Genomic DNA, 19,265 nt, shown 5'->3' with positions numbered 1-19,265 from the left:
ATTAATTGTGTGTCGTCTGCATAGCAATGATAGGAGAGACCATGTGAGGTTATGACAGAGCCAAGTGACTTGGTGTATAGCGAGAATAGGAGAGGGCCTAGAACAGAGCCCTGGGGGACACCAGTGGTGAGAGCGCGTGGCGAGGAGACAGATTCTCGCCACGCCACCTGGTAGGAGCGACCTGTCAGGTAGGACGCAATCCAAGCGTGGGCCGCACCGGAGATGCCCAACTCGGAGAGGGTGGAGAGGAGGATCTGATGATTCACAGTGTCGAAGGCAGCCGATAGGTCTAGAAGGATGAGAGCAGAGGAGAGAGAGTTAGCTTTAGCAGTGCGGAGCGCCTCCGTGATACAGAGAAGAGCAGTCTCAGTTGAATGACTAGTCTTGAAACCTGACTGATTTGGATCAAGAAGGTCATTCTGAGAGAGATAGCGGGAGAGCTGGCCAAGGACGGCACGTTCAAGAGTTTTGGAGAGAAAAGAAAGAAGGGATACTGGTCTGTAGTTGTTGACATCGGAGGGATCGAGTGTAGGTTTTTTCAGAAGGGGTGCAACTCTCGCTCTCTTGAAGACGGAAGGGACGTAGCCAGCGGTCAGGGATGAGTTGATGAGCGAGGTGAGGTAAGGGAGAAGGTCTCCGGAAATGGTCTGGAGAAGAGAGGAGGGGATAGGGTCAAGCGGGCAGGTTGTTGGGCGGCCGGCCGTCACGAGAAGCGAGATTTCATCTGGAGAGAGAGGGGAGAAAGAGGTCAGAGCACAGGGTAGGGCAGTGTGATCAGAACCAGCGGTGTCGTTTGACTTAGCAAACGAGGATCGGATGTCGTCGACCTTCTTTTCAAAATGGTTGACGAAGTCATCTGCAGAGAGGGAGGAGGGGGAGGAGGATTCAGGAGGGAGGAGAAGGTGGCAAAGAGCTTCCTAGGGTTAGAGGCAGATGCTTGGAATTTAGAGTGGAAGAAAGTGGCTTTAGCAGCAGAGACAGAGGAGGAAAATGTAGAGAGGAGGGAGTGAAAGGATGCCAGGTCCGCAGGGAGGCGAGTTTTCCTCCATTTCCGCTCGGCTGCCCGGAGCACTGTTCTGTGAGCTCGCAATGAGTCGTCGAGCCACGGAGCGGGAGGGGAGGACCGAGCCGGCCTGGAGGATAGGGGACATAGAGAGTCAAAGGATGCAGAAAGGGAAGAGAGGAGGGTTGAGGAGGCAGAATCAGGAGATAGGTTGGAGAAGGTATGAGCAGAGGGAAGAGATGATAGGATGGAAGAGGAGAGAGTAGCGGGGGAGAGAGAGCGAAGGTTGGGACGGCGCGATACCATCCGAGTAGGGGCAGTGTGGGAAGTGTTGGATGAGAGCGAGAGGGAAAAGGATACAAGGTAGTGGTCGGAGACTTGGAGGGGAGTTGCAATGAGGTTAGTGGAAGAACAGCATCTAGTAAAGATGAGGTCGAACGTATTGCCTGCCTTGTGAGTAGGGGGAAGGTGAGAGGGTGAGGTCAAAAGAGGAGAGGAGTGGAAAGAAGGAGGCAGAGAGGAATGAGTCAAAGGTAGACGTGGGGAGGTTAAAGTCGCCCAGGACTGTGAGAGGTGAGCCGTCCTCAGGAAAGGAGCTTATCAAGGCATCAAGCTCATTGATGAACTCTCCGAGGGAACCTGGAGGGCAATAAATGATAAGGATGTTAAGCTTGAAAGGGCTGGTAACTGTGACAGCATGGAATTCAAAGGAGGCGATAGACAGATGGGTAAGGGGAGAAAGAGAGAATGACCACTTGGGAGAGATGAGGATCCCGGTGCCACCACCTCGCTGACCAGAAGCTCTCGGGGTGTGCGAGAACACGTGGGCGGACGAAGAGAGAGCAGTAGGAGTAGCAGTGTTGTCTGTGGTGATCCATGTTTCCGTCAGTGCCAAGAAGTCGAGGGACTGGAGGGAGGCATAGGCTGAGATGAACTCTGCCTTGTTGGCCGCAGATCGGCAGTTCCAGAGGCTACCGGAGACCTGGAACTCCACGTGGGTCGTGCGCGCTGGGACCACCAGATTAGGGTGGCCACGCGGTGTGGAGCGTTTGTATGGTCTGTGCAGAGAGAAGAGAACAGGGATAGATAGACACATAGTTGACAGGCTACAGAAGAGGCTACGCTAATGCAAAGGAGATTGGAGATTGGCATCCTTGGTTAGCGCGCCCTGCGCCCGTCCCGCCACAGGAGTCGCTGGTGCGCGATGAGACAAGGACATCCCTACCGGCCAAGCCCTTCCTAACCCGGACGACACTAGGCCAAATGTGCGTCGCCCCAGGGACCTCCCAGTCGCGGCCGGTTACGACAGAGCCTGGGCGCGAACCCAGAGTCTCTGGTGGCACCCTTAACCACTGCGCCACCCGGGAGGCCCCGATAAAGCATTCTTCTAACACTGGGGGTATCTGGCGCTGGGGGTCTCTGGCGCTTGGGGTCTGGTGTTAGCCATATCAATGCAAAACGACATGGGGCTAACACCAAAGCTCTTGTACGCTAGAGATACAAGGAGACTTATTTTTTTATTTTTTTTCCATAACATTGTGTTCTGACTCCCTGCCTGCCTATCTGTCTGGCAAACGGTACCGGAGAGTTGGCTCTCGGACCAACCGGCTCCCCAAGCCATAAGACTGATTAAATAGCCAGACCACAAAATAGTCAATGAGTGGTACCAAAACTATCTGCACTGACTCTCTTGCATGAACCGTGCGCATACTCACTAGACTATACAATGTGTTCAGAAAGTATTCCAGAACCCTTGACTAACTTTGTGTTGTTGGGGAAGAATCTCGGTGAAGTCTGCATCAGCGTGACCAATGAATTGTGATTTCTCTCCAGATCCAGAAGGCGGTGAAGAAGGCAGCGCGACGGGAACAGCTCCAGAGAGAAGAGTCTGAGCAGAAGAGGCTGAAGACTGTCCTAGAGCTCCAGTTTCTCCTGGACAGGCTTGGAGAGGACAGTGTGAGGCAGGAGCTGAGACAGGGGGCTGCCAGTGTTGACACACCCTCACTCCTCACCGACACGGAGCTCACTGCCCTGGACGAGCTCTATAAACTAGTGGGACCAGAACCAGACCAAAACACCAGGTTAGATGGTGGGAGAAAAGATGTGTGGATTTTTTTTTCTGTTTTTTTCTATTACATGTCTTGGGTTTCAGGAGCTTCTCGACTATCTGTCAAATACATACCATGAACATGATGGTCAACTTGGATGTTTAGATCGGGCGGCAGGGTAGCCTAGTGGTTAGAGCGTTGGACTGGTAACCGGAAGGTTGCAAGTTCAAATCCCCGAGCTGACAAGGTACCAATCTGTCATTCTGCCCCTGAACAAGGCAGTTAACCCACTGTTCCTAGGCCGTCATTGAAAATAAGAATCTGTTTTAACTGACTTGCCTAGTTAAATAAAGGTAAAATAAATAAAAACTGGGGTTTCACCTTTGTTTGTTGACAACTCCGATTTGAGAGGGAGTTGCAACTCACGCCTGATCAAGACATTTGTGTCAATGTTGCACTCCATAAAACCACAGGATTATTGAACAGCGTGTAAGAGGGGGGGAGGGTTGTTACCTTTCTTTCACCACGTTCTAACTTTTACCACTCCCATTGCAGATTTATTGACCAGTACGAGGAGGCTTCTCAACACCTCATGGATCTGTTGGAGGGGAAGGACAAAGCTGTGGCAGGAACTACGTGTAAGTCTAACCAACAACTGCCTGGGTGTGTTCAGTGATGTTGCTGAGAGGATTCTATATTCGAGCTGACAACCATTGCTGTTCTACAGCATCCTTTTGGTTGTTGTTGTTGGTATGTTCTTTAAACTTGCTTTACATCAGGCCCCTCTGCAGTCGTCTCTGTATCGATGGAAGCTACTGAAAAGCATTTCGGTGTTCCAGTTTGACTATAGCTTGTTCCCACAGATCTAATACATCTGGCACCAGGCTAGTTTGGCCGTAGCGTGTTGCCCCAGATCTAATACATCTGGCACCAGGCTAGTTTGGCCATAGCGTGTTCCCCCAGATCTAATACGGGGGGGTTCGGTGTTCCAGTTTGACTATAGCTTGTTCCCACAGATCTAATACATCTGGCACCAGGCTAGTTTGGCCGTAGCGTATTCCCCCAGATCTAATACATCTGGCACCAGGCTAGTTTGGCCATAGCTTGTTCCTCCAGATCTAATACATCTGGCACCAGGCTAGTTTGTCCATAGCGTGTTCCTCCAGATCTAATACATGTGGCACCAGGCTAGTTTGTCCATAGCTTGTTCCTCCAGATCTAATACATCTGGCACCAGGCTAGTTTGGCCATAGCTTGTTCCTCCAGATCTAATACATCTGGCACCAGGCTAGTTTGTCCATAGCGTGTTCCTCCAGATCTAATACATGTGGCACCAGGCTAGTTTGTCCATAGCTTGTTCCTCCAGATCTAATACATCTGGCACCAGGCTAGTTTGGCCATAGCTTGTTCCTCCAGATCTAATACATCTGGCACCAGGCTAGTTTGGCCATAGCTTGTTCCTCCAGATCTAATACATGTGGCACCAGGCTAGTTTGGCCATAGCTTGTTCCTCCAGATCTAATACATGTGGCACCAGGCTAGTTTGGCCAAGGACTTTGTCTAATATTTGTTCTCTAGACAGGAAAGACATGAATTATTCGGGAAGACGTGGCAGTAGGTGGCAGTAGGTGGCTCTCTTGGGAGGGTTGGAGAAAACATCCAGATTGGCTCCTTAACCTGCGGTGTCCCTCTGGAGGGGTTAGTGCCATCATTAGATATGTTACTACCTCTCCACCCTGAACACCAGGCCACAAGCAGAGATGTTACTACCTCTCCACAGGATCTTGTGGATTTATAACATGAGAAAAGACTGAAAGGACTCTTATTGTGTTTGCACTTTATACTGTCAGCTCTCAACAGCCAATGGTAACTATCCACCGTCTTGTCACATAACTATAACTATTTGATGACAAGATTTCTCCTTCATATTCCGAGGTGTCTTGTCTTCAGCGGGATATCTTGGAGACCTAAAAGGCAACCCAGTTACTGTCTGTTCTGTGAGGGGGATATCTTGGAGACCTAAAAGGCAACCCAGTTACTGTCTGTTCTGTGAGGGGGATATCTTGGAGACCTAAAAGGCAACCCAGTTACTGTCTGTTCTGTGAGGGGGATATCTTGGAGACCTAAAAGGCAACCCAGTTCCTGTCTGTTCTGTGATTTCCATGGCCTTGTACAGTAGTTTGAGGGTGCATTCTATTTGAGTAATCATGGCCTAGGGGCATAGGCTAAATGAGTGGTGGTTTGAGATTGCTGAGCCCCTTTGGTTGGGTGGGGGGGGGGGGGCATTGCTGAGGTCTTGGGACACACACACACAATGATTTTGGAACTAACCTATCCTGATTTCGATAAGTATTCAACCCCCTGAGTGAGCTTTGGAAGTGGTTACAGCTGTGAGTCTTTCTGGATAAGTCTCAAGAGCTTTTCTCACCTGTAGAGGTCGACCGATTTAAAAAAAAAAAAAAAAAAAATTAGGGCCAATTTCAAGTTCTCATAACAATCGCTAATCAGCATTTTTGGACACTGACGAGAATGCACACCATGGGGAGACTGCGTGGCAGGCTGACCACCTGTTATGTGAGTGCAGGCAGCAAGGAGTTAATAAATTGTTATGAGAACTTGAAATTGGCCCGAATTAAAAATCAACAGCAGGCTCGTAAGCATTCATTCAAACAGCAGCTCTTAGCAATGCCTGAATCACAGCGCTGTTTATGACTTAGAGCCAATCAACTCCTGAGATTAGGCTGGCAATACTAAAGTGCCTATTAGAACATCCAATAGTCAAAGGTATATGAAATACAAATGGTATAGAGGGAAATAGTCCTATAATAACTACAACTTAAAACTTCTTACCTGGGAATATTGAAGACTCATGTTAAAAGGAACCACCTGCTTTCATATGTTCTGAGCAAAGAACTAAAACATTCGCTTTCTTACATGGCACATATTACACTTTTACTTTCTTCTCCAACACTGTCTTTGCATTATTTAAACAAAATTGAACATGCTTCATTATTTATTTGAGACTGAATAGATTTTATTTATGTATTATATTAAGTTAAAATAAGTGTTCATTGTTCATTCAGTATTGTCATATTATATATATATATATATATATATATATATCTCCCTGCCGATTAATCGGTATCACCTTTTTTGAATAATCGGTATCAGCATTGAAAAATCCTAATCGGTTGACATGTACTATACAATATTTGCTCATTTATTATTTGAGATTCTTTGGGGTGGCAGGGTAGCCTAGTGGTTAGAGTGTTGGACTAGTAACCGAAAGGTTGAAAGTTCGAATCCCCGAGCTGACAAGGTACCAATCTGTCATTCTGCCCCTGAACAGGCAGTTAACCCACAGTTCCTAGGCCGTCATTGAAAATAAGAATTTGTTCTTACCTGACTTTCCTAGTAAAATAAAGGTGTAAAAAAAAAAAGCTGGTTCAAGTTGGTTGTTGATCATTGCTAGACAGCCATTTTTCATGTCTTGACAGATTTTCAAGTCAACTGTAACTAGGCCACTTGGAAACATTCACTGTCGTCTTGGTAAGCAACTCGAGTGTAGATTTGGCCTTGTGTTTTAGGTTATTGTCCTACTGAAAGGGGATTTGTCTGTCTGGGAAAACAGATTGGATTTGTGATTAGCTCGATTCCGTTTCTTGTTAGCTTCGCTGGTTAGATTTGTCCACCAACATATTGTATATGTCAACAGTGTAGTGTTTTTTTTGTTTAATGGAGTTTCAATTGTTACTGATGACTCCATCACAGTTTGTTGGCATGATGGTTTGAAAGGGGTATCAGATGGTCCCTTTTGGTATCAGCAGTCTCTGCCTAGCCGAGTTGAAAACATTCTTCTCAAATGTAGATGTCCACCATATTGTTTTTGTACAATTGACATGTTTGTTTATGGTGTTTCTGATGGTATTCTCAATTCCTCTCCCTACCCAGACAAAGCTCTGAAGGACAGCCTGAACCGAGTGCTGCTAAGTGGCTACTTTGACCAAGCCCAGTCTCACCAGAATGGAGTGTGTGAGGAGACCGAGGAGCAGGCCGTCGCTGTAGTGGAGGAGACCGAGGAGCAGGCCGTCGCTGTAGTGGAGGAGACCGAGGAGCAGGCCGTCGCTGTAGTGGAGGAGACAGAGGAGCAGGCCGTCGACCCAGGTCAAAATCTTTGACGTTGGCGTTTAGAAATGTGCACTGAGTTATAAATTGACCAAAGTTATACATATTATGTTAGCTAAATGAGTCTCTTTCCTTGACCATCCTTACAAATGTGCACTTATTCCCCCTTTTTGTTTTTTTGTTTTTTTAATGACTAAGCAATACCAATGTTAGCGAATGTACACTTTAGTTGGTTAATTTGTAATCAAGCTGGAAGCAATACAAATGTAGTTAGCTTAAGTACACTTTAAAGTTTAATTTGTAAACAATACAAAATGTAGCTGTTAGCTTAAGTTTGTTGTATTGTTGTTTTATTTTACCACCACAAATTTCCCAATTGGGACAATAAAGATGATTGATTGATTTGGCTTTCGTCCTGCGTTCTGAAAGTTATTTTCTCTTTCCAGAGGGCGAAATAGTTGAAGAGTACATAGAGCCCATTGAGGTGGAAGCTACAGAGGTGAGAGGCTTTCCTACCCTGGGTCGTGTTGATTAGAGCTTCATTTTGGCCAAACTTAAAACGATTAAATAATGGCCCAGCATTTTGTAACGGAAAACTAAAATGAGTGCTTCTTATTGGACACATTTAATTCAGATAGTACCTCCTCAAGTTCACTGATTTCGGGACGATTTCTTCCGTTTAGTGCCTACTGAACACGACCCTTCTATTTCAGTTCTTATGACTCGGCTGGTTTGTGACGGCGGCCATCTTGTTTCTGTCTTTCAGTTCGTTAACAGACAATTCATTCTAGACACCACATACAGCGACAAGGAGCAAGGAGTTGAGTGGACCACTGAAACGGAGGTATTTATGCTGCTCGCCTGTTCCTGACTACCTCATCCTTCGTCCTCCATTTTGTATTGACTCTAATATGTCCTCTTCACTGACAGTCCACTGGTTCTCTCCCTACCATCACAACACCGATGGGTATCTTTTTTTTGTTGATATAGAAACATTCATAATTTAATAAAAAAATGTATCTCTGGTCATTAACAGACAGCATCTGTTAAAGATCCATTGAACATGCTCCACACAAACCAGGTAGGTTGTAGACAGGGGTCGGGGAGTAAGGGGCTACATTGATTACAAAACAACATCCGTTACATTACCAGCTAACATATTGTAATCGGATACTTTAAAAAAAAAAATTACAATTTTTTTTTTTTAAATTCATAAAAGGATGTTTGCGAAAGTTGACACCTTTCTGTTTTCGAAATGACATTCAAATCCGCATTGGGGGAAAAAAAGGTGAACGATTCTGACAAGCTCGGGGAAACTGATGACACCAAATACATTTGGATCGCGGGAAAATGGCAGGAATGAGCTTTTGTGAACGACAGTCCAAGATATGTCTTCCAATGGTGCGACTGCTGTCGGCATCCGAAGATGATCCAACTTGAATAAACGGCTTGGATGTTAGGATGACCGCAGCAGGGATGCAAATTAGTCGCGTTTCGGCGAAATTCGCCGCTTTGAATCCAAAACAGGTGGCCTACGTGATTCGTGTAGATCCGATGAAGTTTTTTTTGGGGGGGGGGGTTAGATCACTACTGGCTGTAAGCGAGCGAGTGATGCGCGTTTGGCGCACTACTGGCTGTAAGCGAGCGAGTGATGCGCGTTTGGCGCACTACTGGCTGCTGTATCCAACGCTCAGTCAGTCGTTTACATAACAGAATGCAACGCAGCACTCGACTGAAGAGACGACCAATTTACTAGTTACAGCAGCACGTCCCCTGAAGGATAACGAAGAGGTAACGTTAAGGTGAGAAGCCATGGAGACGGGGGTGATGAAGCGTACTTCATGAGCTGTGACTGGGAAAAACTACTGGAACTTCGAAAGTTTGAGAAGGGAGAAAGTGGTGGAACAACAATTACATTTTTCACACGCAAATAGCACTTTTCGGTATTGCACAAAGCATGCAATTCCACGAGAGCAGCATTTATTTTTCAACACGAAGCAGTGAGCCCAATCAGTCCTCCATGACGACGAAATCACAATGGACAGATTAGGCTAGTGATTTCTTAGTTTGTGGGTTATGCTCAGGTCTAACACTGTTTTCCCTAATGTATTTCCAATTTTTGAAGCCCCACGAGTATTAAATTAAATGCCTGAATCTGACATGACCAACACAAAGTAAAATGCATTGATTTATGGCCAGCTATGTAAACATTGATTTATCCTGCAAAAAAAATGGAAATATTGTTTGTCTTCTAATGCCTTTTTTTAAGGGGAAAGTAAACTATTCCGATTACTTTAGTTTGGGTAAAAAGTTTAACTGATTACAACTAATGGATTACATTTAGAAAGTATCCAACTCTGGTTGTAAAGCCAGTTTAGGGTTGCAACATTCTAAAAAAAAAAAAAACGTTAAAAAAACGTTCCCATAATGCCCTTAAACATTTTTTTTTTTTTAAAGAGTTCTTGTTTATAGATCGCGAAAGTATCCGGAGATTTTCAACCCCAGGTCCTCCCGGGTTTCCATGACAACCACTGACCATACTTTCCCCCCAATTTTTTTTCTTTCTTTCAGGTGGTGAGTACCATCCTGCAACAGCCTGTACAGTCAGCCCCTCCCCCTATCGCCACAGAGGCCCAATCCCTGAACAGGGCCACGCCCACAGGCACACCCCCTGCAGACACGGTGGTCAGGAAGCAGGAGGTCCAGAACCTCTTGTCACAGGGTGCAGGGCCCTTAACAACTTCATGCAGGTGAGGATTTAAACAACAACTCTATTTAAGACTGTTTTCCCGCAGCGCTAAAGACTAGGCATTATCTCTGACTGGTGACAGATGCAGGGCCCTTACAACTCCGTGCAGGTAAAGAAGCTGAGCTTTTCAAATTGAGAACTTTCATGTACTCGAGGCAATTTATTTTGCAGCAAAGGGCATACAGACTATCGCATATTCAACTGTAAAAGACAACAGAAAATCTGATGTTTACTAAAAGACTGCGGGATAGTGCAAAGATCTTTTTAAAATTAGGGCTATGAAAATATCACGATACTCGTTAGTGTCGTGGCATGGAAACAGAACGTAAAGCAGGTTTTAACTTCTTTATGAAAAATAGCCTTAATGTTTCAATCAAACAACGTTGTTGTCATCCAGATTCACTTGTATTTTAGGGACGAACGATATATCGGAGAACATATCGGAATCGGACGATATTAGCTAAAAAATGCCAGCATCTGCATCGGCACGATGTGTAGGTTAAACACTGATGTGCAAAACCAATGTCAAAGTTGACGTACATACCTGTATAATGTAGGTAGATGACCTCCATACCTGTGTAGCGTAGGTAGATGACCTCCATACCTGTATAACGTAGGTAGATGACCTCCATACCTGTATAACGTAGGTAGATGACCTCCATACCTGTATAACGTAGGTAGATGACCTCCATACCTGTATAATGTAGGTAGATGACCTCCATACCTGTGTAGCGTAGGTAGATGACCTCCATACCTGTATAACGTAGGTAGATGACCTCCATACCTGTATAACGTAGGTAGATGACCTCCATACCTGTATAATGTAGGTAGATGACCTCCATACCTGTATAACGTAGGTAGATGACCTCCATACCTGTATAACGTAGGTAGATGACCTCCATACCTGTATAACGTAGGTAGATGACCTCCATACCTGTATAATGTAGGTAGATGACCTCCATACCTGTGTAGCGTAGGTAGATGACCTCCATACCTGTATAACGTAGGTAGATGACCTCCATACCTGTATAACGTAGGTAGATGACCTCCATACCTGTATAACGTAGGTAGATGACCTCCATACCTGTGTAGCGTAGGTAGATGACCTCCATACCTGTATAACGTAGGTAGATGACCTCCATACCTGTATAACGTAGGTAGATGACCTCCATACCTGTATAACGTAGGTAGATGACCTCCATACCTGTATAACGTAGGTAGATGACCTCCATACCTGTATAACGTAGGTAGATGACCTCCATACCTGTATAACGTAGGTAGATGACCTCCATACCTGTATAACGTAGGTAGATGACCTCCATACCTGTATAACGTAGGTAGATGACCTCCATACCTGTATAACGTAGGTAGATGACCTCCATACCTGTATAACGTAGGTAGATGACCTCCATACCTGTATAACGTAGGTAGATGACCTCCATACCTGTATAACGTAGGTAGATGACCTCCATACCTGTATAACGTAGGTAGATGACCTCCATACCTGTGTAACGTAGGTAGATGACCTACATACAGTGCCTTGCGAAAGTATTCGGCCCCCTTGAACTTTGCGACCTTTTGCCACATTTCAGGCTTCAAACATAAATATATAAAACTGTATTTTTTTTGTGACGAATTAACAACAAGTGGGACACAATCATGAAGTGGAACGACATTTATTGGATATTTCAAACTTTTTAACAAATCAAAAACTGAAATTGGGCGTGCAAAATTATTTAGCCCCTTTACTTTCAGTGCAGCAAACTCTCTCCAGAAGTTCAGTGAGGATCTCTGAATGATCCAATGTTGACCTAAATGACTAATTATGATAAATACAATCCACCTGTGTGTAATCAAGTCTCCGTATAAATGCACCTGCACTGTGATAGTCTCAGAGGTCCGTTAAAAGCGCAGAGAGCATAATGAAGAACAAGGAACACACCAGGCAGGTCCGAGATACTGTTGTGAAGAAGTTTAAAGCCGGATTTGGATACAAAAAGATTTCCCAAGCTTTAAACATCCCAAGGAGCACTGTGCAAGCAATAATATTGAAATGGAAGGAGTGTCAGACCACTGCAAATCTACCAAGACCTGGCCATCCCTCTAAACTTTCAGCTCATACAAGGAGAAGACTGATCAGAGATGCAGCCAAGAGGCCCATGATCACTCTGGATGAACTGCAGAGATCTACAGCTGAGGTGGGAGACTCTGTCCATAGGACAACAATCATTCGTATATTGCACAAATCTGGCCTTTATGGAAGAGTGGCAAAAAGAAAGCCATTTCTTAAAGATATCCATAAAAAGTGTCTTTTAAAGTTTGCCACAAGCCACCGGGGAGACACACCAAACATGTGGAAGAAGGTGCTCTGGTCAGATGAAACCAAAATTGAACTTTTTGGCAACAATGCAAAACGTTATGTTTGGCGTAAAAGCAACACAGCTCATCAACCACAACACACCATCCCCACTGTCAAACATGGTGGTGGCAGCATCATGGTTTGGGCCTGCTTTTCTTCAGCAGGGACAGGGAAGATGGTTAAAATTGATGGGAAGATGGATGGAGCCAAATACAGGACCATTCTGGAAGAACCTGATGGAGTCTGCAAAAGACCTGAGACTGGGACGGAGATTTGTCTTCCAACAAGACAATGATCCATGTTGGTTCATGGATCAATGGTTCATGTTGGCATGCACTGACTAGAGCAGTGTTACCAGTCCTACCCTCATCAGCAATACAACACCTGATTCAACTTGTCAAGGGCTTGATGATTAGTTGAGTCAGGTGTGCTGGTCCAGGGAGGCTACAACAACCATATGTACTGTTGGGGGGGGGGGGGGGGGTACTGGAGGATCGCAGTTGGGGGGGAAAACACTGGACTAGAGTTTACACACGTGGTGTTAGCCAAAGCTGTTCTGAAGAAGCTTGTCCATCTCATTTAACCTACTAGCTGTAAAGGCACACTTGTATTGTGTTGCTCAGAGGTGTCCAACAAACCTTGCATTTTTGTTAGTGTCCCGTTACCATGGGATTAGCAATTGAACCTGGGGATGAGGTTACCATTGGATGTCTGTTGCAGGTTTTAGTGTCTTTTGTTGTAATGGTTCTGTCTGTTTTATAGGGCAAGCTGGACGATTATCAATCGAAGAAGAATAAAGGGGAACGTCTCAACCAGGATCAACTGGTGGGTCAATTAACCAATAAGGGGGAGGGGGGGGGGGTGTATATGGCTTAATATACCACGGCCAAGGGCTGTTCTTGGGCACGACACAACACGGAGTGCCTGAATACAGCCCTTAGCCATGGTATATTGGCCATATATCACAAACCCCCGAGGTGCCTTATTGCTGTTATAAACTGGTTACCAATGGAATTAGAACATGGAATTAAATGTTTTGTCATACATGTGGTATGTGGTCTGATATACCACGGCTGTCAGCCAATCAGCATTCAGGGCTCGAACCACCCCAGTTTATAACGTTCAACAACATGCTGTATGAGTCATCTGTAGTCCCTCAACTAACATGTTTGCAAGCGTTCCACCGCATTGCTTTTCACCAATTAGCCTTCAGTGCTTCAAGGAAGCAGGGATGCAATGCATTTTAAGACTTTGAACAGTATATGTTAGGCTTTCTGTGTTAACCAGTTTCCTCTCTCGCTCTCTCTCTCCCTCTCTCTTGCTCTCGTCTCTGAAGGATGCCCTGACCAAGTACCAGGAAGTGACTAATAACCTGGAGTTTGCCAGGGAGTTACAGAAGAGCTTCCTGTCACTGGGACAAGATGTAAGCAAGACGCTTGACCACTAAACTGCTCCAGACTGCACTGCTCTGGCTGACCCTAAACTCCTGCCCCTTGGGGGGGGGGGGGTGTGTTTCTTTTGGAGGTTAAAATAGAAAATGGCAATGGATGATAAAGCATTCTTTTTTTTTCTTGAATTTGAATTTTTTTACCCCTTTTTCTCCCCAATTTCATGGTATCCAATTGTTTAGTAGCTACTATCTTGTCTCATCGCTACAACTCCCGTACGGCTCGGGAGAGACAAAGGTTGAAAGTTATGCGTCCTCCGATACACAACCCAACCAGCCGCACTGCTTCTTAACACAGCGCACATTCAACCCGGAAGCCAGCCGCACCAATGTGCCGGGGGAAACACTGTGTACCTGGCATCCTTGGTTAGCGCGCCCTGCGCCCGTCCCTGCGCCCGCTGCAGTACAGCGCCCTTAACCACTGTGCCACCCGGGGGGCCCAGATAAATCATTCTTCTAACGCTGGGGGTCTCTGGCGCTTGGGGTCTGGTGTTAGCCATATCAATGCTAAAAGACATGGGGCTAACACCAAAGCTCCTGTACGCTAGAGATACAAGGAGACTTATTTTTTATTTTTTTTCCATAACATTGTGGTCTGACTCCCTGCCTGCCTATCTGTCTGGCAAACGGTACCGGAGAGTTGGCTCTCGGACCAACCGGCTCCCCAAGCCATAAGACTGATTAAATAGCCAGACCACAAAATAGTCAATGAGTGGTACCAAAACTATCTGCACTGACTCTCTTGCATGAACCGTGCGCATACTCACTAGACTATACAATGTGTTCAGAAAGTATTCCAGAACCCTTGACTAACTTTGTGTTGTTGGGGAAGAATCTCAGGGTGAAGTCTGCATCAGCGTGACCAATGAATTGTGATTTCTCTCCAGATCCAGAAGGCGGTGAAGAAGGCAGCGCGACGGGAACAGCTCCAGAGAGAAGAGTCTGAGCAGAAGAGGCTGAAGACTGTCCTAGAGCTCCAGTTTCTCCTGGACAGGCTTGGAGAGGACAGTGTGAGGCAGGAGCTGAGACAGGGGGCTGCCAGTGTTGACACACCCTCACTCCTCACCGACACGGAGCTCACTGCCCTGGACGAGCTCTATAAACTAGTGGGACCAGAACCAGACCAAAACACCAGGTTAGATGGTGGGAGAAAAGATGTGTGGATTTTTTTTTCTGTTTTTTTCTATAACATGTCTTGGGTTTCAGGAGCTTCTCGACTATCTGTCAAATACATACCATGAACATGATGGTCAACGTGGATGTTTAGATCGGGCGGCAGGGTAGCCTAGTGGTTAGAGCGTTGGACTGGTAACCGGAAGGTTGCAAGTTCAAATCCCCGAGCTGACAAGGTACAAAATCTGTCGTTCTGCCCCTGAACAAGGCAGTTAACCCACTGTTCCTAGGCCGTCATTGAAAATAAGTATCTGTTTTAACTGACTTGCCTGGTTAAATAAAGGTAAAATAAATAAAAACTGGGGTTTCACCTTTGTTTGTTGACAACTCCGATTTGAGAGGGAGTTGCAACTCAAGCCTGATCAAGACATTTGTGTCAATGTTGCACTCCATAAAACCACAGGATTATTGAACAACGTGTAAGGGGGGGGGGGGGGGGGTTGTTACCTTTCTTTCACCACGTTCTAACTTTTACCACTCCCATTGCAGATTTATTGACCAGTACGAGGAGGCTTCTCAACACCTCATGGATCTGTTGGAGGGGAAGGACAAAGCTGTGGCAGGAACTACGTGTAAGTCTAACCAACAACTGCCTGGGTGTGTTCAGTGATGTTGCTGAGAGGATTCTATATTCTAGCTGACAACCATTGCTGTTCTACAGCATCCTTTTGGTTGTTGTTGGTATGTTCTTTAAACTTGCTTTACATCAGGCCCCTCTGCAGTCGTCTCTGTATCGATGGAAGCTACTGAAAAGCATTTCGGTGTTCCAGTTTGACTATAGCTTGTTCCCACAGATCTAATACATCTGGCACCAGGCTAGTTTGGCCATAGCGTGTTGCCCCAGATCTAATACGGGGGGGGTTCGGTGTTCCAGTTTGACTATAGCTTGTTCCCACAGATCTAATACATCTGGCACCAGGCTAGTTTGGCCGTAGCGTGTTGCCCCAGATCTAATACGGGGGGAGGGGGGGGTTCGGTGTTCCAGTTTGACTATAGCTTGTTCCCACAGATCTAATACATCTGGCACCAGGCTAGTTTGTCCATAGCGTGTTCCTCCAGATCTAATACATCTGGCACCAGGCTAGTTTGGCCATAGCTTGTTCCTCCAGATCTAATACATGTGGCACCAGGCTAGTTTGGCCATAGCTTGTTCCTCCAGATCTAATACATGTGGCACCAGGCTAGTTTGGCCATAGCTTGTTCCTCCAGATCTAATACATGTGGCACCAGGCTAGTTTGGCCAAGGACTTTGTCTAATATTTGTTCTCTAGACAGGAAAGACACGAATTATTCGGGAAGACGTGGCGTCTTTTAGTTCCACAGTAGGTGGCTCTCTTGGGAGGGTTGGAGAAAACATCCAGATTGGCTCCTTAACCTGCGGTGTCCCTCTGGAGGGGTTAGTGCCATCATTAGATATGTTACTACCTCTCCACCCTGAACACCAGGCCACAAGCAGAGATGTTACTACCTCTCCACAGGATCTTGTGGATTTATAACATGAGAAAAGACTGAAAGGACTCTTATTGTGTTTGCACTTTATACTGTCAGCTCTCAACAGCCAATGGTAACTATCCACCGTCTTGTCACATAACTATAACTATTTGATGACAAGATTTCTCCTTCATATTCCGAGGTGTCTTGTCTTCAGCGGGATATCTTGGACACCTAAAAGGCAACCCAGTTACTGTCTGTTCTGTGAGGGGGATATCTTGGAGACCTAAAAGGCAACCCAGTTACTGTCTGTTCTGTGAGGGGGATATCTTGGAGACCTAAAAGGCAACCCAGTTACTGTCTGTTCTGTGAGGGGGATATCTTGGAGACCTAAAAGGCAACCCAGTTACTGTCTGTTCTGTGAGGGGGATATCTTGGAGACCTAAAAGGCAACCCAGTTCCTGTCGGTTCTGTGATTTCCATGGCCTTGTACAGTAGTTTGAGGGTGCATTCTATTTGAGTAATCATGGCCTAGGGGCATAGGCTAAATGAGTGGTGGTTTGAGATTGCTGAGCCCCTTTGGGTGGGGGAGGGGGGGGGGGGGGGGGGGGGGGGGCATTGCTGAGGTCTTGGGACACACACACACAATGATTTTGGAACTAACCTATCCTGATTTCGATAAGTATTCAACCCCCTGAGTGAGCTTTGGAAGTGGTTACAGCTGTGAGTCTTTCTGGATAAGTCTCAAGAGCTTTTCTCACCTGTAGAGGTCGACCGATTTAAAAAAAAAAAAAAAAATTAGGGCCAATTTCAAGTTCTCATAACAATCGCTAATCAGCATTTTTGGACACTGACGAGAATGCACACCATGGGGAGACTGCGTGGCAGGCTGACCACCTGTTATGTGAGTGCAGGCAGCAAGGAGTTAATAAATTGTTATGAGAACTTGAAATTGGCCCGAATTAAAAATCAACAGCAGGCTCGTAAGCATTCATTCAAACAGCAGCTCTTAGCAATGCCTGAATCACAGCGCTGTTTATGACTTAGAGCCAATCAACTCCTGAGATTAGGCTGGCAATACTAAAGTGCCTATTAGAACATCCAATAGTCAAAGGTATATGAAATACAAATGGTATAGAGGGAAATAGTCCTATAATAACTACAACCTAAAACTTCTTACCTGTGAATATTGAAGACTCATGTTAAAAGGAACCACCTGCTTTCATATGTTCTGAGCAAAGAACTAAAACATTCGCTTTCTTACATGGCACATACTACACTTTTACTTTCTTCTCCAACACTTTGTCTTTGCATTATTTAAACAAAATTGAACATGTTTCATTATTTATTTGAGACTGAATAGATTTTATTTATGTATTATATTAAGTTAAAATAAGTGTTCATTGTTCATTCAGTATTGTCATATTATATATATATATATATATATATATATCTCCCTGCCGATTAATCGGTATCACCTTTTTTGAATAATCGGTATCAGCATTGAAAAATCCTAATCGGTTGACATGTACTATACAATATTTGCTCATTTATTATTTGAGATTCTTTGGGGTGGCAGGGTAGCCTAGTGGTTAGAGTGTTGGACTAGTAACCGAAAGGTTGAAAGTTCGAATCCCCGAGCTGACAAGGTACCAATCTGTCATTCTGCCCCTGAACAGGCAGTTAACCCACAGTTCCTAGGCCGTCATTGAAAATAAGAATTTGTTCTTACCTGACTTTCCTAGTAAAATAAAGGTGTAAAAAAAAAAAGCTGGTTCAAGTTGGTTGTTGATCATTGCTAGACAGCCATTTTTCATGTCTTGACAGATTTTCAAGTCAACTGTAACTAGGCCACTTGGAAACATTCACTGTCGTCTTGGTAAGCAACTCGAGTGTAGATTTGGCCTTGTGTTTTAGGTTATTGTCCTACTGAAAGGGGATTTGTCTGTCTGGGAAAACAGATTGGATTTGTGATTAGCTCGATTCCGTTTCTTGTTAGCTTCGCTGGTTAGATTTGTCCACCAACATATTGTATATGTCAACAGTGTAGTGTTTTTTTTGTTTAATGGAGTTTCAATTGTTACTGATGACTCCATCACAGTTTGTTGGCATGATGGTTTGAAAGGGGTATCAGATGGTCCCTTTTGGTATCAGCAGTCTCTGCCTAGCCGAGTTGAAAACATTCTTCTCAAATGTAGATGTCCACCATATTGTTTTTGTACAATTGACATGTTTGTTTATGGTGTTTCTGATGGTATTCTCAATTCCTCTCCCTACCCAGACAAAGCTCTGAAGGACAGCCTGAACCGAGTGCTGCTAAGTGGCTACTTTGACCAAGCCCAGTCTCACCAGAATGGAGTGTGTGAGGAGACCGAGGAGCAGGCCGTCGCTGTAGTGGAGGAGACCGAGGAGCAGGCCGTCGCTGTAGTGGAGGAGACCGAGGAGCAGGCCGTCGCTGTAGTGGAGGAGACAGAGGAGCAGGCCGTCGACCCAGGTCAAAATCTTTGACGTTGGCGTTTAGAAATGTGCACTGAGTTATAAATTGACCAAAGTTATACATATTATGTTAGCTAAATGAGTCTCTTTCCTTGACCATCCTTACAAATGTGCACTTATTCCCCCTTTTTGTTTTTTTGTTTTTTTAATGACTAAGCAATACCAATGTTAGCGAATGTACACTTTAGTTGGTTAATTTGTAATCAAGCTGGAAGCAATACAAATGTAGTTAGCTTAAGTACACTTTAAAGTTTAATTTGTAAACAATACAAAATGTAGCTGTTAGCTTAAGTTTGTTGTATTGTTGTTTTATTTTACCACCACAAATTTCCCAATTGGGACAATAAAGATGATTGATTGATTTGGCTTTCGTCCTGCGTTCTGAAAGTTATTTTCTCTTTCCAGAGGGCGAAATAGTTGAAGAGTACATAGAG

General features: G+C 45.0%; 1 protein-coding gene and 1 pseudogene across 1 annotated transcript; both read left to right on the top strand.

Moving 5' to 3' along the window:
- LOC135508912 (caprin-1-like) overlaps positions 1–19,265 on the top strand; it is a 107,735-nt pseudogene that overhangs the window by 8,413 nt on the left and 80,057 nt on the right.
- On the top strand, positions 8,989–19,197 carry LOC135508866 (caprin-1-like). Its single transcript, XM_064929068.1, has 7 exons — positions 8,989–9,010; positions 9,748–9,926; positions 13,047–13,109; positions 13,621–13,707; positions 14,619–14,866; positions 15,394–15,476; positions 18,617–19,197. The coding sequence occupies exons 1-7, from the start codon at positions 8,989–8,991 to the stop codon at positions 18,841–18,843; spliced, it is 909 nt and encodes a 302-aa protein (XP_064785140.1). The 3' UTR covers positions 18,844–19,197.

This window comes from Oncorhynchus masou, chromosome 22, assembly GCF_036934945.1.
Source record: "Oncorhynchus masou masou isolate Uvic2021 chromosome 22, UVic_Omas_1.1, whole genome shotgun sequence".
Classification (NCBI taxonomy): Eukaryota; Metazoa; Chordata; class Actinopteri; order Salmoniformes; family Salmonidae; genus Oncorhynchus; species Oncorhynchus masou.
Note: the sequence above shows the minus strand (reverse complement) of the source record. Positions and strands in the feature narration are given on the sequence as shown.